We start from the raw sequence: 23,818 nt of genomic DNA on the forward strand, positions 1-23,818 counted from the left end.
GTGTTTACTGGCCAGGTGCCCTTCCTGTCACCAGTGCAGAATTTATGATTCTCAGCGTTCCTAGAGAGAGAAATATCTGCCTCTACCTAGGATCAAACTCACAGCCTCCCGATTGTGAGGTGAGAGCTCCATCTCTAGGCCACCGCACCACTCAAATAGCGAACACAACACATCTCACAAGAAAAATACAGGGAAATGTGATTATTTATCTCTTGGGAGACCTATTTGTCTAAAATAATTGTTCAATTCCCTTTGAAAGCTGTCGAATGGCTCTGGTTATGTTTAGAAGAATTCACCACAAGACAACAACACAACATAAAACATAAACAGCAGCCACAGAGCTGAATCAATCTAAGCAAATAATAACTACATCACCATCTTTAACCGCCGTGCCCAGAAACACACCTACATCTGAAGAGACTTCCGAAAAGTCAAATAGTTCTTGAATTACAACCTGTCATGCCCTTGTTAGAGTCAGACTCTGAGGGTTAGAGTCAGTTCCTCCTCTGAGGAACAACCAACAGGGAGTGGAGGTGTGACTCCGGAGGTTGTGGAGGAGGTTGGGGAAGGGCAGAGGCTGGTTGGGCAGTCAGAGGAGGACCCAGGCCCATCCCCTCTCCATCCTAGGGCATGCAGGGAAGAACGGAGAAGGAAACAACTTGGCTTATGAGAGGAAGCGGCCATGATCCCCCTCATTGGTTGCAGCTGGGAAGAATAGTATATAAGAGAGACGGTTAAAACACAGCATTGCCAGAAGCAAAGCGTGTTTTATTTTGGACTGAAGTTATCTTGGTTGGCATTCTTCCCACAGACTGTGCCATATTATCTCCTTGAAGTTGGTAATTACTTATCCTGATCCGTTGTGCAATTTCCTTCATTGTAGTTTGTTTTGGTTTTTTATTTCACCTCTATCTGCTCATTAAGTTTGGACTGTATTGCTTTCTTTTGAAGACTATTTTTGAGTACGTTTTATCTCCAACTGAGAATTATTGAACAGCGGGGCCAAGTTGGAGGCATTAAGGGACATTTATTTACGTTTTGGATTTTGTTACTTTTATGTTACACTCCGGGTCATCACACTGCCATTCCTTTTGCGACCATTCAAAATTAGGCTGGCACTGAAAAAAAAAGTGACTTACGACAATTGGTCCTTGCACTTACAAATCTCATAGCATCCCTGCAGTCACATGATCAAAAATTCAGGCGCTTGGCAACCAGCATCTGTTTATGATGATTGAAGCATCCCAGGGTCACGCGATCTGCATTTGTGACCTTCTCAGAAGGCTTCCAACAAGCCAATTCCATGGGGGAAAGCCAGATTCGCTTAATGACTGCAGGATTCAATTAACTGGTAAGTCATTTACTTAACAAGCATGGCCAAAATGGTCATAATATCGAACGTGACTCACTTAACAACTGCCTCACTTTAGCAACTGAGGTTCCGGCCCCATCTGTGGCCACTAGTCAAAGACTACCTATAAGACTTTATTCTTTCCTTGTCTAAGAAAATGTAATGCAACATTAAAAATTAAGGTGGATGTTCTTTATGATTCTTAAAAGTCAATTAACACAGTGCTAGACATAACGTCTGTTGAATTTTTCGACTGCCCAAACAGAGGCACATGCTTGGCAGTTCATCCACCCCTTTCGGCCTAATATGGAGAAAAGCAAGGTTTTATAATTGGACAAGAAAAACCAAATGTATAAGTACAGGTTAGGCAAAACCTAGTGTGATGACCTGGGGCGTGTCGCAAAGGCAACACAGTCACATAAATAAGAAATGTCCCTTTAATACCTCCAACTTTGCTCCCAATGTCCAGGTTACCTTCAGCTGGAGAAAAAATTCTCCCAACAACAGTCTTTAAGTGGAAGAAATTCAGTCCGAAAACAACGTACATAAAAACTGTAAATAAAAATCCACACAAACCATGCTGCAATAATTAACTTGACAGGGCAGGAGAAGGAATTGCAGACTTGAAAGCACAGCCAAACACACACAGTTGGGAAGATGCCAGGAACCCAGATAAGCCTCAACAATACCAGATAATTCATGATTTGCTCTCAACAGTTTGCTGTGTGCAACTTCCCTTTATAAACACTGTGTTCCCAACTGCAGCTAATGAAGGGAATCAGGGCTGTTTCCTCCCCCATAAGCCACATAACTCACATTGCTCCCTTCTCCATTCCTCCCTGAGTGCCCTAGGATGAAGAGGGAGTGGGCCTGGGTCTTCCTCTGAATTCCCTCTGCCTTGCTCTACCTTTCCCCAACTCTGCCCAGCCGGACTGTGCTCTTCCCCAGTTTCTTCCACCGCCAACGGAGCCACACTCCAACTGCCTGTCAGCTGCTCCGCCTCCCCCTCCAAATCAGATTTTGACAGGGGCATGACACCTGGCTCAAAAACAGTAACTGTGAGAGGGACCTTGGAGTCTATGACTTAAACATGATCCAGCCATGTGTGGCAGCAGCCAAAAAAGCTAACACAATTGTTGGCTGTATAAACAGAGGCATAGAATCAAGATCATGTGAAGCTTTAGTACTGCTTTATAAAGCCTTAGTAAGGCCATACCTGGAATACTGCATACAGTTTTGGTCACCATACTACAAAAAAGATGTGGAGAGTTTGGAAAAAGGGGCAGAGAAGAGCAACTAAGATGATTAAAGGCCTGGAGACTAAAACATACAAAGAACGGTTTCAGGAACTGGATATGTCTAGTCTACAGAAAAGAAGAACTAAGGGGGACAGGATAGCAGTCTTCCAGTATTTGAGAGGCTGACACAAAGAGGAGAGAGGGTCAAGTTATTTTCCAAAGCATCAGAGGGCAGGACAAGAAACAATGAATGGAAACTAATCAAGGAGAGAAGCAACCTGGAATTAAGGACAAACTTCCAAACAGGGAGGACAATTAACCAGTGGAACAGCTGGCCTCCAGAAATCGTAGCCGCTCCATCACTGGAGGTTTTTAAGAAGAGACTGGACAGCCATTTGTCTGGAATGGTATAGGATCTCCTGTTTGAGCAGGGGCTGGACTAGAAGACCTCCCAGGTCCCTTCCAGCTCTATTCTGATTGATTGAGAGCTACTGCTTTGAAAACAAAATTATCCTGTTTAAACTTCAGAAATTAAAGCAGTTGGGGGAGAATTTGAAAGAAGCCAAAGCATATTCGGGGGAAAAAAAGAAAAGAAATGGGTTATTTCTGATTACAAAGGAACATTCTACATTTCTCCTTCGTAGCTTACTAGTTGACTGCTGCTTAGAAAAGTCTTCCACTTGTAGCCACATATTTGCACGTTGTTTCCCTAGGAGTGATGTACTGTTTTATTTTGAGCTGCATGACATATTAGTGTACAAAGGAACCAATTCCCCAAGGGCTGAACAAATTTAAAGAATAGTCTTTCGATTTGCACTGTGTGATGAACAAAATCCCAGAATATACTGGTGGGGAAAATATGCTAAATATCAGGTGTAATTTTATGGCATTACACCATTGTGTAAGAAATGATCTCTATGATTTCTGGGCTGGAGGCCAGGGATTGTTTAATCATCAAGCAGCTCCACCCGTAGTCAGGAAAACAAATTTCTGTCTTCGTGTTTCTGAACTGAACGCTTTGTATTCAATCATAGAATCATAAGGCTGAAAGGGGCCTTGGAGATCTTCTAGTCCAACCCTTTGCTTGAGCAGGAGACCCTATACCATCCCAGACAAATGGCTGTCCAATCTTTTTTTTAAAAAAAAAAACCTCCAGTTTGGAGCATCCACAACTTCAGGAGGCCAGCTGTTTCATTGATAAATTGTTCTCACTGTTAGGAAGTTTCTCCTTACTTCTACATTGGATCTCTCTTTAATAAGCTTCCATCCATTACTTCTTGTCCTATCCTCTGGTCCTGGGATAGCTCTTCAAGTACTGGACGATGACTGTCATGTCCCTCCTAATTCTTCTCTTCGATAGGTTAGACCAGGGGCCTTCAAACTTGACAGCTTTAAGACTTGTGGACTTCAACTCCTAGAATTCCTCTTCCAGTCATGTTAGCTCACGAATTCTGGGAGTTGAAGTCTACAAGTCTTAAAGCTGTCAAGTTTGAAGACCCTTGGGTTAGACATACCATATCTAGTTCCCTCAACCGTTCATCAGATGATTTAGCCTCCAGACCTCTTCTCATTTTTATTGCTCTTCCCTGGACCCTTTCTAGAGTCTCAACATCTTTTTTTCATATCATGGTAACCAAAACTGGATGCAGTATTCCAAATGTGGCCTCACTAATACGTTATAAAATAGTACTATCACTTCTCGTGATCTTTAAGCTATCTCTCTGTTGATGTACCTCAGAACTGCAGGGGCATTCAAGCAGCTGAAGCACACTACTGGCTCATATCCCTATACCAGTTTAACTAGATCCCTCTCACATCAGTGAATCCCACTGAAGACACACTAGAAATTCACTTTAGGAGCAAGGCTAATTCACACATTCACTGGATGTCATGAACACATTCATCCACTTCCTTTTGTGAATGTATTGGACTACCAATCCCATGTAGAAATTAAGAAGCGGACAATCCTTGCTTGATAAGTAGCTCATGGAGTAAACTTTGGTTTAGTCTATCCTACCACGATGTCCCAAAGGTGCTTTTTTTCAAGAGGCAACTGACATTCTGGTTTTGCTTTGAAAACATTTCACTTCTCCTTCAAGAAGCTTCTTCAGCTCAGCTTCTTGGATGATGAAATGTTTTCAAAGAAAACCAGAAAATCCAGTTGCTTCTTGGGGGAAAAAAAACCACTTTTGGGACAACCATGACTTGGAGGACTGAGAATCTCCATAGGCATTTATCCTACCACTAAGTTCTCAGGAGCTTCCTCATTTTCACATGAGATTCATTCACAGCCTTTCAAGGCAGCCCATTGAAAATCTTGATGGAGATCTCTTCCGCCCACCAGTAGGCCTCAGGAAGATGGGGAGAAGATATTTCAGACCTACCTGAAGGAGGTGGTGCCAAAAGGTGATAGAGATCCGTTCTTCTTTGGGCAACCCATGGACAGGCACGTTGCCCACTGAGATGCCAACGACATTTCCACCAAGGAGTGAGTTGGAATCATTATCCTGCCAAAAAGAAAGTTTGAAAAGTATACATACATACATACATACATACATACATACATACATACATGGGTGGGATTCTACCAGTTCGCACCTATTTGCTAGAACCAGTTGTTAACATTCTAAGCAGTTCGGAGACCCAGTTGTTAGAAGAAATTACTGGCCTAATCCTGTAAGGAAGGCAGGAAGGAAACATTCTGGTGTTGCTTACAGAAACTGCCTCTTGGTTAACCCTTATTACATTCTTGGCAGGACTAGACTTCCTGTCTCTGGAACGTCTCTGGAGGTTTTTTCCCCTCCTTTGCTGGTACTTTGCTTGTGTGGAGTGACCATTCAAAGTTACAATGGCACTGAAAAAAGTGACTAATGACCATTTTCACACTTACAACTGTTGCAGCATCCCCACAGTCATGAGAGGCCAGGCGAGGAGATGCATGCCTTGATGTGAGTGATGTTGAGTTGGCCACACCCAGCCAGTCACATGACCACCAAGCCATGCCCACCAACTAAGTCATGCCCACAGAACCAGTTGTTAAAAAATTTGAATCCCACCCCTGCATACATACATACATACAGTTGATTTCAACTGCACACTTCAGCATTAATTCGGGACGCATGTGATATGTTCCACAAAGACTTTTTCACGTATGCACTTTGACACAATCCATGGGCACTGTGTTCTACACTTTCTCCCCATGCACTATGCAAGTCCCACAATTTGCTATTTTGGCAGAAATTTGCTTGACACTGAGGCTGAAAAACGTTGTCTCTTCTAATCTGCGATATGGTGGGCTTGCTCAGAGATTTTATCTTTGCAACAGTAGTAACTGTTGTTATTGCTTTTTTTTTTTTTGGCTCTTTGTTTCATTCTTTTTGCAATTTTCCTATATGATGTGAAAAACAATAAAGGAAAACATTTTTCTTTAAACATTTTCCTTTAAACTGGGGTTCTTGCACAGCTGTTAACTTTGCAACAAAAACTTTCCTAGGAACCTAATTTTGGTGATGCATGTGAAAAAAACCTGCTCCGTTTCAGAAAGGATCTGAGGTTTCTATCTGACATAGAAAAAAGCATACTGCACAACTCGAAAGCAAACAGATTGCAGCCTGTGTTGCTAACATATCATCGTTTTGGGTGCAGATTCTGAAACTTTACGAGGAAATGTAAATCACATTATTTCAATGTAAATGAAATTTTCTCTGGTTTTAGGCTGAAACGTGTATGTAGCCTTTTAATGCAGCTGTTCACTTCTATTTGATGCAGAAAAGTTGAGACTGACTTGAAGGAACCTTCAGCTTTAAAGCCTCAAACATCTGCTCTGAACTTGCTTCGAACGTCAGCTGCTTTTGGCACAACACTCAGATGGAATAAATTTGTTGCCTAAGTTCCACCAAATCCTTCGCTTTTTAAATATGCAAAGGAATCAGCGTTGAGGGCGGCAAAATTGTCTTCCCCATCATTACCTGAAAGAGGGTCTCACTCGTGGCCGACACCACCACAACCTTCATCTCCCCACTCTCGACGCCGTCTCTGGTTTTCTCAAAAACTTTTTTGGGCAGGTTAACTTTGAACTTATGGACGACTCTGTTCTCCTGCGGAAAGAAAACAAGCACAGCTTTACAAAAGAGAAGTTGTTGTTAGTTGTGAAGTCAACATGTGACCCCATGGACCACGTTCCTCCAGGCCTTCCTGTCCTCTACCATCCTCCGGAGTCCATTTAAGCTCAGGCCGACGGCTTCTGCGACTCCATCCAGCCCCCTCCTTCTCTGTCGTCCCCTTCTTCTTCTTCTATTGCCTTCAATCGTTCCCAACTCTCATCCTGACCCTAACCCTGGTTCTTTCTCTTTCAGCCCTGCCACACGTGGAAACAAGATGCTGCCCCGTAGAGACATTCCATCCATTGGAGCCAGTAATTGGGTTTGGATCCAGCCTCCACTGAAAGTCATTACTGCAACCAGAGTGGGGCAGACCTTCCCAAGCCTGTCCACCATTAAACCATCTTTCCAAGCAGTCACCATGTTTCCCAGTGTCTTTCTTCCCCACTTGGAACTGAACCCAGAAGGCTATTTCTTCTCCAGGGAGTCCTTCCTTCTCATGAGGTGGCCAAAGTCTTTGAGTTTCATCTTCAGGATCTGGCCTTTTAAAGAGCAGTCAGGGTTGGTCTTCTCTTACAGTCCAAGGGACTTGCAGGAATCTTCTCCAGTCTTCTCCAGCACCATAGTTCATTTAAAGGCCTCAATTCTTTGGCGCTCAGCCTTTCTTATGGTCCAACTTTCACAGCTCTTTCTCAAAGAGGAGTAGGAAACCTTATTTTTAGGGCAGAGAATTCCTAATGGTCCCCAACCCACCTAGATGTCTTTATTGTGCAAGAGAGAGATTTAAAATGCACTTGTTTTCAAAGCACAGAGGGCAAATAATAAATAAGCCCAGAAATGCATTCAGGTTGTCTTGCAAACATGCTCTTTCATTTGAAAACTGGTGGCAAAAAACAGGCAGTGCAAAAATGCATCAGGAAAAGAGAAAATGGAGCAAAGTGGAATTTGACAGACATCATTTTGATGCTCGACTCACCTTCAGTGTAACCTCAATGGGCAGGTTTTGAGGAATTTGCGGTGGGACTTTCTGGACATTTGCATGCATTATTGTCCCCTCAAAACTCTTTTGATCTCCCTGGAACTCCAATTCACCCAGCTTTGACTCCAACTGGTGCAGGAACCTGTTGAAGATGGGAGGAATGGATGTAGCTGGAAATATTTTGCTCCAGACATCATGCCACAGATCTCCAGTTACTACTTCTTGGGTTTTTATTAACTCATCAGTGACCAAAATCACCCACTCCATGAAACCATCATATATCTGGGCTAACCGAGAAGGATGGACCCAGCTCTTGTGATTCATAAACCACAGCTTAGCTTTCTGTGTGAATCTGGCTGTCAAGACTTCGACCATTCGTGATTCAGGCAAACCATAATTTAACACAATGCGCAAATCACAACTTCTTTGGTCCTCAAGACGGTGCAAGGATTTGCTCTCAAGCCATCTCTGAATTTTCCAATCCATCCACATTTGTGCATTTGATTCATTGTGACTCCTATTTCAAACCTGGTTTTGATATCAGATAAGATAAAATATCTCTTCTTACTTTGCAATATACAGGCTATGGTATGCTGGTAATCCTTGACTTACAATCATTCATTTAGTGACCATTTGAAATCACAATGGCACTGAAAAAAGTGATTCATGACCATTTTCACTTAACACTTAACTTAGCTAACTCTTGTTTGCAATGAAAAGTTTGGATTCAGTCAGAATAGAATATAGAATATAGAATATAGAATATAGAATATAGAATATAGAATATAGAATATAGAATCAGAATCAGAATAGAATAGAATAGAATAGAATAGAATAGAATAGAATAGAATAGAATAGAATAGAATAATGGAATATAGAAATAGAATAGAATAGAATAGAATAGAATAGAATAGAATAGAATAGAATAGAATAGAATAGAATAGAATAGAATAGAATAATGGAATATAGAAATAGAATAGAATAGAATAGAATAATGGAATATAGAAATAGAATAGAATAGAATAGAATAGAATAGAATAGAATAGAATAGAATAGAATAGAATAGAATAGAACAGAACAGAATTCTTTATTGGCCAAGTGTGATTGGATACACAAGGAATTTGTCGGTGCAAATGCTCTCAGTGTACATAAAAGAAAAGATACATTCATCAAGAGTCAAGAATCATGAGGAACAACACTTAATGATAGTTGCAGGATACAATAAGCAATCAAATCATATTAGGAAACAGTCAGTATAAATCGTAAGGATACAAGCAACAGAGTTACAGTCCTACAGTCACAAGTGGGAGGGGATGGGTGATAAGGAGTGATGAGGAGATTAATAGTAATAGTAGTGCAGACTTTGTAAATTAGTTGGACAGTATTGAGAGAATTATTTGTTTAGCAGAGTGATGGCATTCGGGGAAAGACTGTTTTTGTGTCTAGTGCAGTGCTCTATAGCGCCATTTTGAGGGAAGGAGTTGAAACAGTTTATGTCCAGGATGTGAGGGGTCTATAAATATTTTCACAGCCCCCTTTTGACTCATGCAATATACTGTTCCTCAATGGAAGGCAGGTTGGTAGTAATTGTTTTTTCTGCAGTTGAGGGCTACCTGTGTTTATGACCATAACAGCCTGGAAATATGGTCATAAGTTTTGGTGGTCATTAACCATTGAGAATGCCTGATTTTATTGTTATTATTTTTTGTGGTGATCATTAAGTGAACATTGTAGTTGCTAAGCAAATTTTGCAGGTATTAAACAACTCATGGTACCCAATGTTTTTCCTGGATGATCACGTGACCACGGGATGCTGCAAATAGCCAGAAATGCAGGCTGGGTTGCCAAGTACCCAAAATGCAATCATGTGACCACTGGGGTTGTTGGACCAATCAAATCCACTTTGTACAATTTCAGGAATTAGATTAGAGGGCACAAATTAATTTTACTGGATTTTTTTTAAAGAGGTGATTGAAGGAATTAATGGACTTGGGTTTGTGAAACAGAGTTATTTTTGAACAAACACCTGTGGATTTCAAGAACCGTACTGAACTGCATTTACTTTTCCTCCACCACAATCATTTTGTGCCTCACTACACAGCCACACACACATGTCCAGATGCTATTTACAACACCCTTCAAATGCTAAGTACAGGTCGCCCTGAACTTATGACCATTCATTTAATGACTGTTCTAAGTTACAAAAAGCTTTGGAAAAAGTGACTTAGGACTTGTACACACACTTACAACTGTTGCTCAACAGACAGACACACACACACACCCCGCAATCACATAATTGCAATTCAGGCAACTGGCTCACATTTACAATTGCTTGCAATGTCTTAAAGTCACATGATTGCAATTTGCAATCTTTTTGGCTGATTTCTGACAAAAAAACCCGCAGCCATTGTGAAATTGGATTGGCTCAACAAGCCAATTTTCTTAATGTGATTTGCTTAATGACCATCATAAAAAAATGTTGTAAAATTGGGTCTGACTTAACTTATAATTGCAATGCCTTACAATGGAAATTCTGTTCCCAATTGTGATCATAACTCAAGGTTTATGTTCCAAGAAACAACTCCATAGAAAGCAGAATTTTGAGGTAGACAGATTCCTCAAAGAACAGTTTTAGTGGAGATATCATATTGGCACAAACTGGTGAAAACCAACTCTAGAAATTCCCGCAGTTTTCACCTGATTAACAGTGAGTTTCCTCCTTTCCCCAAACAATCAGTCACATTGTCCAATCAAGGTGCAGGCAGGTTGCCCGGTTACTTCACCCCTCCTTCCTCCAACCACCTGTTGGAATGTCCTTGGTTCCCACAGGAAACTATTTTGTTTTGACTACAAACAGGGGTGGGATTCAAATTTTGTAACAACCGGATCTGTGGGCATGGCTTAGTTGGTGGGCGTGGCTTGGTGGTCATGTGACTGGGTGGACGTGGCTTGGTGGTCATGTTATTGGCTGGGTGTGGCCAACTCAATATCACTCACATTGAGGCATGCATCTCCTTGCCTGGCCTCTCATGACTGTGGGGATGCTGCAACAGTCGTAAGTGTGAAAAATGGTCATAAGTCACTTTTTTCAGTGCCATTGTACCTTTGAATGGTCACTCTACACAAGCAAAGAACCAGCAAAGGAGGGGGGGGAAACTCCAGAGAAGTTCCAGAGACAGGAAGTCTAGTCCTGCCAAGAATGTAATAAGGGTTAACGGAGAGGCAGTTTCTGTAAGCAACACCAGAATGTTTCCTTCCTGCCTTCCTTACAGGATTAGCCCAGTAATTTCTTCTAACAACTGGGTCTCCGAACTGCTTAGAATGTTAACAACCGGTTCTAGCGAATAGGTGTGAACTGGTAGAATCCCACCCCTGACTACAAACCCCCCTCCTTCCATCTAATTATGCTCTCCCTCCTTATCCTCTATTCGCATTGTGACAACCCTGAAGCCTCCAACATGGCCCCAGCCAAGTTCACTTCAGAATTGATAGGCTATCCATAAATGCTAATCACACAATTTGGAAGATTCCGGGTCTCAGATGCAGACAAGATTTGTGCAAAGAGCACCTCCGATCACTTGCACAACTAGACCTGTGTGCAAGACTTGTGCAAAGAGTCCCTTCAACCGTCCTGCTCCAACTCACTCCTTTTTGCAGCCAATACATAGTGCTTACTTGATTAATACAAATGAATAGGAATGCAGATTGGTTGCCAAATACTCACAAAAATGGATCTTCCGGAGGCCCATTCTCGTCACTGCTATGAAGTGTTTCTAAACTCTTCAGTTTCAACTCTGTTCGTCTCATTTCTTCTTCCACATTGCTGATTTGAACCATTTCCTTCTGGTCTCTCTTCCCAAGATCTATGGAGCAAAGCAAAGTAAAATAAAAGGGCCGTTTGGCTGTTCCTGGGACAACCCACCATAGCCAACTCACCATAGGATAATTCGCCTTGGCCAATTTGCCCGGAGAAAACTTGCTGCAGGACAATTCAACAATTTTATTTCATTATTTAATATTATTAAGAAATTATTTTAATTTTCATCATTCGCGTTTCATTGTGTCCTTCCTTTTGCAAATCTTTTATTTAATGATTCTATTTCACCATGTCTTCGGTTTCATGTAATTTTTGCCCCGTGGCAACTTATCCCATGGCGAGTTGGCCATGGTAAGCCAGCTGTGGCAAGTTGGCCATTGCAAATTGGCAGTGGTAAATTGGCTGTCTTATTCCTGTTTCTGCTAGGTGGATGTTGTGGTCCGCCGGCAGCCTGTGGAGATGGCAGCAGAATTGGACAGTGGAGAAGAACATGGGCCAGTCTGGGAGTTTGGGGAGGACTCAGATACAGAGATGTGGCCAGGGCCATCTGGGAGTTATGTGCTGACTCCAGAGCCTCCAGAATCTGACAGCAGTGAGGAAGAGGAACAAAGGGAGCCTGTTCCCAGTGCGCACTTGTGCAGAGCTGCCAGAAGACAAGAGCAGCTAAGACAAAAGGGGCGACTCAGGAGTAAGGCTTGGAGATGATTGGCCCCTCCCATAAGACATAAAGGAGGAGCAAAGGGACATGAGCCTTTGCAGGAAGCAACTTTGTTTGTTCTGGTCGGTTTAAAATCTGAAGCACCATGTTGACTTTGTGCTCCATTTGGCTTTGTACAGCTAATTGGCAATTTAGTTGCTGGCAGCATTTCAAGGGAGATAAAGGTGGGTGCTTATCAGACTTCTCCCGAAAAATTTTGGCAGATGTCCCTGGGAATAATTATAACTGGTTGAGACTCATTACGGGCTGTGAATGATGATAATTCATAGCTGTTGAACTAAAATAAAAGGGTTTTGGATTTAATGTGTGTGTGTTGGTGTCTCAGGAAGCCTTGGTCAGAATAGTGGAATTAAAGCTTTCTGATGCCATGTTTGTTTCCTGAAATGGTAGGAAATGGCATTGGCTAAAAAAAAAAAAATTCAACATCTTGACAGCTATTGGTTGTTTTTGTTTTTGTTTTAATAACAGTTCTAATTCCCAGGATTGCATTCTGCAGTGTCTGATAAAATATTTAACCCCGACTCTGACTAGGGCCGAATAAACGATGCAAATGTTGGAGATTTTTCTACTGTTTTGACCATTTGTTCCAATCTGCTTCTCTGGATGCATAGTAGGCACAAGAGGCTATGCAATCTATTATTTTTATTTATATTATGAGCCTGAGTGGCTACTGTGAGATTGGCAGCCATAAAAATCCAACAAGCCAGCAACAAGCTCTGGGAGCTGTGTTCACACAATCTACACACAACAAATTAAATGGGCTTTTTTAAAAACCTGTAAAAATAATACAAGTTTTTTACAGCCAAGTAACACTAGCCCTCAACTTACGACCACAACTGAGCCCTGGATTTCTGTTGCTAAGTGAGGCAGTTGTTGTTTATGATCTTCCTTGCCAATTTATTAAGTGAATCTCTGCCATTGTTAAGTTAATAATGTAGTTGTTAAGTGAGTTGGGCTCCCTCATTGCTTGTCGGAAGGTCGCAAAAGGGGATCCCATGGCCTCGGGATATGGGAACTGTCATAAATATGAGTCTGTTCCCAATTTTGATCACAGGGCATGAGGATGCTGCAATGATCATAAGTGCGAAAAATGGCCACAGGTCACTTCTTTCAGTGCCGTTCCAACGTGTTCTGTCCTAGGCTTCCCCAAAAAGCACTAAGCCAACTCTGAGTCCCGGCAAAGCCTCTGTTATTAAATGAATGTGAATTTATTGCATTCACATTCAGCCAATGGCTTGGCAAACAGTCTTGCAAAGGTATAATTATTAGCTCAGACCTTCATCAATCCTGGAACGCTGCCCGGTAAATAGTTCCACACTCAGTGCTGACAGGGAAGGGCTGGGTTATACAGACAAATCTTAACGGGGCTGGAACGAACGGACAACCAAACAAGTGAGTTGTTTCCAGCAAAAGCCCCCTCCCCTTTTGCTTCTCTTTTAATCCTGATGGGAGGGGCCATTCATCATCCACCTGTGGCCTTACTCCCACGTCGACCCTGAGTTCTTAATTGTGCCTTCTTTTTGGCAGCTCTGCACATGAATAGGCTGGGAACCGGTTCCAGAAGCTCCCCTGCCTTACTACTGTCCAAGTCCAAAGGCAGCTGATGACTGCCAAACTGCCTCTGCCTCTGACACAGAGCCCTCGTTCGAGTCTTCCTCAGCCTCCAGGAATGGCCTGGGTTCCTCCCCAACCTCCTCACTACTGTCCAAATCTTCTGCCAGCTCCATCAGCCACCGACGGACCACAACTCAATGGTCACTAAGCGAACTTCTGTAAGTCGAGGATTCCCTGTAATGTTCAACAGCGCATGCAAATGTTACTTTCCCTTCCCAGGGTTCATCCCGTTCTGATACAACTTACCGAACTTGCATTCCGTCATGCTCGGAAGGGAGTGATTGACAGAGCCATTGTTGAAGGCGTAAGAGATATTGTTGAGTAAATCAGGCCCATCTCTGCTCCCCTGGCAGGTGTAACTTAGAGAGGAGAATGAATAATTAGCTTGGTTACTCAGCTGGTAAGTATGACTGATGCCATAGGTAAGATTGAACAGATGGTCCTCCTGAAACCAGTAAACACAGAAGCGGTAAGTCCCCAACAGTGTAGGCAAGGCCCAGGACTGCTGAGGTCCTGGCGGGAATGGGGCACTGATATTAAGTCCGTCAGCGCCATTGGAGATGGTGATGGCATCCTGCTGGATTTCATAACGGACATGGCCTTCAACCATTTGCCTTCGCTCAGCACAGAAGCGGAAGTCCTCCTTGTAGCTGCTCATCCCATGCATGCCTGGACCGCACCCCAAAAAAGAAGAAAAGGAAAAAGATTTAGGATCCGAGGGATCTACCCTAAGATCTACGAGGTTTTGCACTTAAGGCTATGAAAACAGAGAAGCATAGAAAATACTGAGAGAAAATGACCTCCACTTACAACCAATTCTTTAGTTCAACTGCACTGAAAAAAAAATGATTTGCACCGATCCTCACACTTACAACTACCGTGTTTCTCATATAATAAGGCCGGGTCTTATTTTTTTTTGAGCCCTGAAAAATGGCTAGGTCATCTTTTCGGGGTGACTTAATTTCCCCTTGCATCTTTGGGTGGGCAGCGACGGCTTGGATGTTGACCTCGGCATTGGTGGGGCACTTCATATCGGGTCAACGCAGGCACCATATCCAGGTGTGCAACAAAAGTACTTCCTAATGGCAAGCCCCCACCATTCCCCCCATTTCACATGTTTTAATATAGGCCTTAATTTGGGGGAGGCGCTTAATTTCATTTCATGCCTATAAAACATGCTGGGACTTCCTATTGGGGAGGCCGTATTGTTGGAGAAACAGGGTAGTCTAGCATCCCCACGGTCAAAGAGTCAAATTCAGGGTGTTTGGCAACCAGCATGCACTTACAATGATTGGAAGGGACCTTGGAGGTCTTCTAGTCCAATCCCCTACTCAAGCAGGAGGCCTAATATCATTTCAAATAGAAGATTGTCCAGTCTCTTTTTGAAAGCTTCCAGTGATGGAGCACCCGCAACTTCTGAAGACAATAATTCCACCGGTTGATTGTTCTCACTGTTAGGAAATCTCTCCCTAGTTCTAGTTTGCTTTTCTCCTTGCTTAGTTTCCATCCGTTGTTTCTCATCTTGCCTTTTGGTGGTTTGGAAAATAGTTTGACCCACTTGTCTTTGTAAGTAAAGGTTAAAGGTTCCCCTTGCACATCCGTGCTAATCGTTTCCACCTCTAGGGGATGGTGCTCCTCTCCGTTACAAAGCCAAAGAGCCAGCGCTGTCAGAAGACGTCCCTGTGGTCATGTGGCCGTCATGACAAAACGCTGAAGATGCACAGAACACTGTTCCCTTCTCACCAAAGGGATCCTATTTTTCAACTTGCATTTTTTTTACATGCTATCGAACTGCTAGGTTGGCAGAAGCTGGGACAAGTAACGGGAGTTCACTCTGTTACACGGCGCTAGGAGTTTGAACCGCCAAACTGTCTTAGCCATTGAGCCACCATGTCCTTCTATTTATTTATAGACAATATATCTATTTACCTTGTCTTTGTAAGAGCCCCTCAAATATTGGAACACTGCTATCATGTCTTACCTAGACGTTTTTTTCATTAGAATAGAATAGAATAGAATAGAATAGAATAGAATAGAATAGAATAGAATAGAATGGAATGGAATGGAATGGAATGGAATGGAATGGAATAGAATAGAATGGAATGGAATGGAATACAGAAGAAATAGAATGAATGAATGGAAGAATGAATGAATAGAATGAATAGAAAGAATAGAATGAAGAAAGAATGAAGAAGATGAATAGAATAGAATGGAATATGGAATGGAATGGAATACAGAATAGAATAGAATAGAATAGAATAGAATAGAATAGAATAGAATAGAATAGAATAGAATAGAATAGAATATGGAATGGAATGGAATGGAATGGAATGGAATGAATAGATAAGATAGAATAGAATAGAATAGAATAGAATAGAATAGAATAGAATACAGAAGAAATAGAATAGAATGGAATGGAATGGAATAATGAATAGAATGAATAGAATAGAATAGAATAGAATAGAATAGAATAGAATAGAATACCTTTATTGTCATTACATTCTACAAATACCGTGTTTCTCCAACAATACGGCCTCCACCAATAGGAAGGCCCAGCATGATTTCTAGGCATGAGGTGAAATTAAGCCCCACCCCCCAAATTTAGGCCTATTTAAACCATGCATTTCCCCACCATTTCTCACATCGTTTTTTAGAACTACACGGGGTGAAGAGAAATGGGGGGGAAGGGCAGGCGTGGGCGTGGGGAGAAAACTTGCCTTTAGGAGGGCCCTGCAGGTAGCCTAGGCTAGAATACCCCGATCTACCAATAGAACATCAGCCGATAGAAGCTCCCCGAAGGCAGAGTCCCCAGCCGCTTCAGCGCATGGCGTGGCTGCCCGTGTCCCCTCGCCTTTAGGCAGTCTCTTTCAGGCAATGGAAGCTCCCCAAGTGCAGTCACCAGCCACTTCGATCGGCCGGTAGAAGCGGCCTCAGGGTGAGCGCACACACACACTCCCCTCACCGCGAGGCCGCTTCTATCGGCAGACGAAAGCTCCCTTGAAGGCAGAGTCCCCAGCCACTTCAGGACGTGGCGTGGCTGCCCATGTCCCCTCGCCTTTAGGCAGTCTCTTTTGGGCGATGGAAGCTCCCCAAGTGCAGTCACCAGGCACTTCGATCGGCCGATAGAAGCACCCTCGTGGCGAGGGGAGTGTGTGTGCGCGCTGCCTTGAGGCCACTTCTACCGGCTGATCCAAGTAGCTGGTGACTGCACTTGGGGAGCTCCCATCGCCCAAAAGAGACTGCCTAAAGGCGAGGGGACATGGGCAGCCACACCACGCCCTGAAGCGGCTGGGGACTCTGCCTTCAAGGGAGCTTTCGCCGGCCAATAGAAGTGGCCTCGCGGTGAGGGGAGTGTGTGTGCGCGCTCACCCTGAGGCCGCTTCTACTGACCGATCGAAGTGGCTAGTGACTGCACTTGGGGAGCTTCCATCACCCAAAAGAGACTGTCTAAAGGCGAGTAGACATGGGCAGCCACACCACGCCCTGAAGCAGCTGGGGACTCTGCCTTTGGGGAGCTTTCGTCGGCCGATAGAAGCAGCCTCGTGGCGAGGTATTTGCGTATGGGCCGCTCTAGGTGGGGGAGGAAATTAAGTCACCCCCAAAGAGACGGCCTAGCCGTTTTTGGGGGGGACAAAAATAAATAAGGCCCGGCCTTATTTTGTGAGAAACACAGTACAATGAAATTTGAAAGCTACTCCAGCACAGTGTCCCAAACACCACATCACAATCACACTACAGAGTATTTAAAAATTAAAATAATTAAAATAATAATTAAAAACCTAGTCTAAAACCTATCTAAAACATATAGTAAGTTAGATAGTTTAAAAATGCCACTATATACTTAGGGCTAAATCACATATGCATTGTTTGATTCAAGACAATTATTGCCTTGGAAAAGAAACTGTTTCTCAGTCTATTAGTCCTCATTTTAAGACACCTATAACATCTCCCTGACGGCAACAATTCGAAATATGAATGTCCAGGATGAAAACGGTCTATGGAGATTTTTAGTGCTCTAGAGAGGAGTCTGGTCTTCGCAATCTCTTCCAAAGAAGAAAGAGAGCAACTGATAATTTTTTGTGCTGTGTTTATAACTCTCTGGAGCATCTTCTTATCTACTACAGAGCATCCAGCATACCACACCGTTACACAGTATGCCAAAATGCTCTCGATGGTAGAACGGTAAAAAGTAACCAGCAACTTCTCACCCAGACCACTCTTTTTCAGCAGCCTCAGAAAGTGCAGGTGCTGTTGGGCCTTCTTTGCAGTGGCCATAGTGTGGACTGACCATGTAAGGTCAGAAATATGAGTTCCTAGAAATTTAAAACTATGAACTCTTTCCACACAGTCTCCATTGATATATAGTGGGAGAGGCTCTGCTTTGCATCTTCTGAAGTCTATAATCAATTCTTTGGTCTTTTTGATGTTCAGAGCAAGGTTATGACTCTTGTACCACAAGACCAGTTTGAGGACCTCTGACCTATAGGCCGTCTCGTCTTCTCCTCGTATGAGTCCCACCAACGTGGTGTCGTCTGCAAATTTTATTATAGAGTTAGTGGGACAAGAGGGAGTGCAGTCGTAGGTGAAGAGTGAATACAAAAGGGGGCTCAGCACACAACCCTGTGGAGAGCCAGTGCTGAGAGCAAGAGTGGAGGAAAAATAGTTGCCAATCCTAACAGTTTGGGGTCTGTTAGTAAGAAAGTCCTTTATCCAACAGCAGATGTGAGAGTAGAGGCCCATTTCTAGCAACTTCTTAATCAGTATATCTGGAATGATGGTATTAAAAGCCGAGCTGTAATCAACAAAAAGCATCCTTACATAGCTCCCACTATGCTCCAGATGGTTCAGTGCAACGTGGAGAGCCATGGCAATAGCATCCTCTGTGGATCTGTTATTCCGACAGGCAAACTGGTATGGGTCAAGGTTTGATGGGAGGCAATCCTGTATATATTTTAAGACCAGTCTTTCTAAACACTTCATAATAATGGGTGTGAGAGCTACTGGTCTATAGTCATTTAAAGTTTCAGGAGAGGGCTTTTGGGGAACTGGAATAATAATGGAAGTTTTGAGACAAGATGGAACAATGGCTTGTGTAAGAGAAAGGTTAAAAATATTTGTAAACACACCTGCGAGCTGGTTAGCACATGCTTTGAGTACCTTCCCAGTACCTTCCATTAGACCAGACATACCCAATTCCTGTAACTGTTCTTGGTATGTTTTAGCCTCCAGTCCACTAATTATTCTTGTTGTTCCCCTCTGCAATCTTACAGGAGCTTCTAACACTATAGATTAATAGCAAAGGTATTGTAAGGGACCGAGGTGGTTCAAAATAATACAGGTTAATTGCAATCCTAACACATTCTACAAGAATCTGAACTGCTAACAGTCAAAGCAAATTGGTGGTAGAGAAGAATCAACAGAATTCAAGGAGGGTTGGACTCTTTGGGGCATGAAGGGACTCCAGACTGATGATGTGTATGACCCCTCCCTCAAGCTTAGCCTAGTCATCTCTTACAGATATTTTCCCACTATTAACTCTATTCCTTCACCCATCACCTGCAAAAGCATTAACCATACATGATGGGACTTGTAGTCCAAAGAAACTGGGAGTTACCAGGTGTGAAAAGAGGGGTGTATATCATGATAAATTCACCATAGAAGAGATGAGGTAAGAGATTCCCATTCTCCATGAATGGAGAAAATAAAATTAAGTGTTTATGTTACCTTGGAGTTGGAAAAAGGCAGAAAGAAGGTAGAAGAGCATCCTGGGAGATCTGGTCTTGGGTTGAAGGATCTAGCAGAGGCTTAACGTGGCAACTGTGATCTTCTACAAGACGCTCTTCTTGAAAATGTGGGCCTTCTGGGAGCATCTGCAATCCTGGAATTAAAATCCCATCACAGCGTTTCTGCAAAAGAATGGTTGAAAATGGAAGATCTTGTCAATTATTTTCATGGCTTTTAATTGGGTCACCCATGGGATGCTACAAATGGTCATAAATGACCTGTGTTGCTGAGTGCCCACAAGGTGGTCACGTGATCATAGGGGGGAACCATCAGAGCTTCCAATCTGGGTCGTAACTTTCTTTTTTGGCTCGTTCGTAATTTTGAATAGAATTAGAAAAGAATTCTTTCTTGGCCAAGTGTGATCAGACATGCAAGGAATTTGTCTTTGGTGCAAATGCTCTCAGTGTACATAAAAAGAAAAGATACATTCATCAAGAGTCAAGAATCTTAAGGTACAACACTTAATAATAGTCATAGGGTACAAATAAGCCATCAAATCATACTAGGAAACAGTCAATATAAATCATAAGGATACAAGCGACAAAGTTACAGTCCTACAGTCACAAGTGGGAGGGGATGGGTGATAAGGAATGATGAGAAGATTAACAGTAATAGTAGTGCAGACTTTGTAAATAGTTGGACAGTGTTGAGGGAATTACATATTTGTTTAGCAGAGTGATGGCATTCGGGAAAAAACTGTCCTTGTGTCTAGTTGTTCTGCTGCGCAGTGCTCTATAGCATCATTTTGAGGGTATGAGTTGAAACAGTTTATGTCCAGGATGTGAGGGATCTGTAAGTATTTTCACAGCCCCCTTTTTGACTCGTGCAATATACAGGTCCTCGATGGAAGGCAGGTTGGTAGCAATTGTTTTTTCTGCAGAAACGTTGCTAACAGACCAGTTGGGAGTCAAGGACCACCTGTATCTTTATATTTTATTGTAGCCCAGAACTTGAGCAGGTAAGATTACATTTCACAAACTTCAGTTCATAACTTTTGTTTTTCCGTAAGGAGAAGAGCTGGCAAACTTGGGGTTGGAAGGAAAAGGGGGAATCAGCCCAGCATCTTTACGTAGTCACAAGCAAACTAAGTCCAGCACCCCTTGAGTGCCATTGGCCCTTATCTTAACCAGGTTTTCACCGTTAGTGGAGAAGATTCCTGTTCCATAGGCTTTAGCAATAAATCAGTCTAATAATTGAACCTTCATGCGTGGACCTGGTCTTTGGCGCCTGACATTTTCTCTTCTTTTTTCTTTTTCTTTTTTCTGGATTAAAATTCAAAGCTCGTTTCAAAACAAAATAATATATTCCAGACCACTTCCAAATAAGGCTGTTTAGCTGCTGTTAGCTGATGCAGCACAGACTAAATTGTAGCCAGCAGCCCAGCCCAATCCACCAGTGTTTCTCCTTCTCTCCATGGCATCACCATTGAAATGTTGGCAAAAAAGGGTCAGAACCAAGGCTCAGTCCCCCCCTCCCCAAGAAGTAAGGGGCTCTCTTTGCATATAAACCTGCATAAAATCTGCACCAGAATTCTTGCATCAAAATGAGCTGGAGACGCCCCTGTATTTTATTTTATTTTTTTAAGGCAAGGAAACAAGCAACATGAAATCTTCAGTACCCAGCCTCTGATGTGTGGCAAGAGGGTTAATGCAAACCACAGGTTTCTTTTTAAGAACTCCAACGCCAAAAACAAAAAACGGTTTCCCCATTTGGGGCCTGAGTCAGTCGTGCACAGAATGACCACCCTGGTCCAAATGAAGCTGCGCAGTTTAAGCAGAAACAGACAAAGGAACCGTTTCCAGGCATTGTTATTCATCTTTCTCTCCTTCCCCAGCGAGACGAGGAAGGTTTCCACTAAGTGCAACGGAATCCTTACTAAAGCAGCTCAATTTGGAGACAATTAAAATCTGAAATGAACCAGGACAAAGACAGCACGCCAGACAGAAGTCATAGGCAAACTGGGTTTCATTTGTTTTGGATGGGGAAAAAGAAACAACAAAAAAGGATTTTCCAGCCCCAAAGTGAGGAGTTGCACTCCATTTTCCCCCCCATCTGTCTTGGTGTTCATCCTGATACACAATTCTATTTTCTGTGCAGAGAAGCAGGAATAGTGTAATAGTCGAGGCATAAGGCTAGAAAACAGGAGACGGACAATTCTAGTTCCGCCTTAGGCATGAAAGCCAATTGGGAGACTTTGGCCCCATCACCAGGAGACAGTGAGTTCTAGTCCCCCTTAGGCAAGAAATCCAGCTGGGTGACCTTCCGCCAGTCCCTCTCTTTCAATCCAAGCCACACCACACGATCGTTGTTGTGAGGAAAGTAGGAGGAGGAAGGAGTATCGGGTGTGTTCACTGCCTTGAGCCAGATTCACTTAACAACCGGGTGACTAATTTCACAACTGCAGTGATTCACTTAGCCAATGGGGCGAGCAAAGTTGTAAAATGGGGCAAAGCAAATTCCTCACTTAACAACATAACATTTGGGCTCAATTGTGGTCGTAAGTCGAGGACTACCTGTAATTTCCACCCTCCCCCCCCATTCACCTCCCACTTCTCCAAGCCTTGGGCCCAAGAGATCATTGCAACTATGCTAAGAGGCCGGTCCTGTGTCCTCCTTGAAACACTCCCAGCTTCCCATGGGAAAGAAACCCAAGGAATGTGTGGGAGAACAAAGCAGATAACCAGCAGTTAGCACATCTCAAAATTGGGATATTTATTTCCGAGCAGCAAATTACAAACTGTTTCTTCTTCAGCTGAACTGCAGGGTCTGTTTTCCTAAATATAGTTTTACACCTACAAGAAAAGCAGAAAGCCGTAGGAGAACCCAAAGGGGATATTTCCGAACAACTGGAAACGATTAGAATCAAGACACAAACAGAATCTAAAAGGCAGATTTAGAAGTTAAGATAAAAGGTTAAAGCCAGTCAGGAATGAATGAGATTTACTGGAAGATATTTCAACCAGAATAGGTTTCCCACTTTGACTCAAACCGTTGCAGTTTTATAGTTTGATTTAGTATTTTATGATGTGTTGCCTGTGTTTATTTATTTGTTTATCAAATGTCTATTATGCCTATCACACTCTGGCAGTTTACAAATAAAACAGTAAAAACATATAAACATTCTTAAAGATCCATCTCATCCTGGGCAGCCCTTTTTTTTTTTGAACTATTACCGTCTGGCAGACAGACAATAAAAACAAGGACAAATAGGCTGAAAAATAGCTTCTACCCCACAGCAGTAATTATATTGAATTCTACTGTATAGGGCAATATTAATGCAATATCAGGGGTTTTCAATACAATTGTATAGAATGTGAAGGGTGTGTGTTTTTGTTTTATTTTATTTTTATGTATAATGTACACTGAAGATGGCATTTAATTTCATTGTATGAGGTGCAATGACAATAAAGTAAAGTAACTAACTAAACACCATTGTTAAAAACAAAGTAAAAAAAACAGATTAAAACAGAGTTATTTATTTTCTTTATAAAATATATTGGTCGGCTATCTTATCACAGACTTCAAAAAGGACAATTGCAATGTTAAAAAAAATACTAACATTCTTGAGATTTATCCTTGCTAGAAATTCTAATTTAGTTTCCCAGAGCAATATAGTGAATTATTCATAATTAACCAATGGCATGCTGGGAAATGATAACTTCCTAGACATTTTTAACCTGTTTGGTTAACTTATTTTATGTGTTACTTGTTTAATCCCTCTGTGGGATTAATCTGTGCTGTTTATGAGTCGTCTGTAAAATGTTAAATGTGGGGTTTCTCAATCTTGACAGCTTGAAGATGTCTGGGCTTGTTGAATCCCACACAGCTTCAAGCTGACAAGGTGAGAAAAGAAAGAAGAAAGCACACCAACAGCAGTTCAGCAATGGAGCTAGAACATGGAATCTAGAACAAAAAGGTTGAAAGAAGAGGTCTTTTAGTCCCACACCCTCCTTGAGAAGAAGGCATACCATTTCAGACAGGGGTGGGATTCAAATTTTTAACAACCGGTTCTGTGGACGTGGCTTAGGTGGTGGTCATGGCTTGGTGGTCATGTTATTGGCTGGGCGTGGCCAACTCAATATCACTCACATCGAGGCACGCATCTCCTCGCCTGGCCTCTCATGACTGTGGGGATGCTGCAACAGTCGTAAGTGTGAAAAACGGTCATAAGTCACTTTTTTCAGTGCCATTGTAACTTTGAATGGTCACTCCACACA

General features: G+C 42.5%; 1 protein-coding gene across 5 annotated transcripts in view; it reads right to left on the reverse strand.

Annotated features, from left to right (window-relative positions):
* The window catches only part of LOC113420285 (adhesion G protein-coupled receptor G1-like), a 79,804-nt gene that overhangs the window by 15,626 nt on the left and 40,360 nt on the right, over positions 1 to 23,818 (reverse strand). For all 5 annotated transcript variants that reach the window (XM_026680129.2, XM_087971713.1, XM_087971715.1 and 2 more), the window contains exons 2-7: positions 19,542 to 19,723; positions 14,064 to 14,486; positions 11,393 to 11,531; positions 7,666 to 7,810; positions 6,558 to 6,686; positions 4,974 to 5,096 (exon numbers count right to left, since the gene is read on the reverse strand). In XM_026680129.2, coding sequence (XP_026535914.2) covers positions 4,974 to 5,096; positions 6,558 to 6,686; positions 7,666 to 7,810; positions 11,393 to 11,531; positions 14,064 to 14,486; positions 19,542 to 19,581 — 999 coding nt within the window. In that variant the 5' untranslated portion in view covers positions 19,582 to 19,723. The remainder of the gene's footprint in view (positions 1 to 4,973; positions 5,097 to 6,557; positions 6,687 to 7,665; positions 7,811 to 11,392; positions 11,532 to 14,063; positions 14,487 to 19,541; positions 19,724 to 23,818) is intronic.

Source organism: Notechis scutatus, chromosome 9, assembly GCF_049901735.1.
Source record: "Notechis scutatus isolate UNSWTSFEM ecotype Mainland chromosome 9, rNotScu1.2, whole genome shotgun sequence".
Lineage (NCBI taxonomy): Eukaryota > Metazoa > Chordata > Lepidosauria > Squamata > Elapidae > Notechis > Notechis scutatus.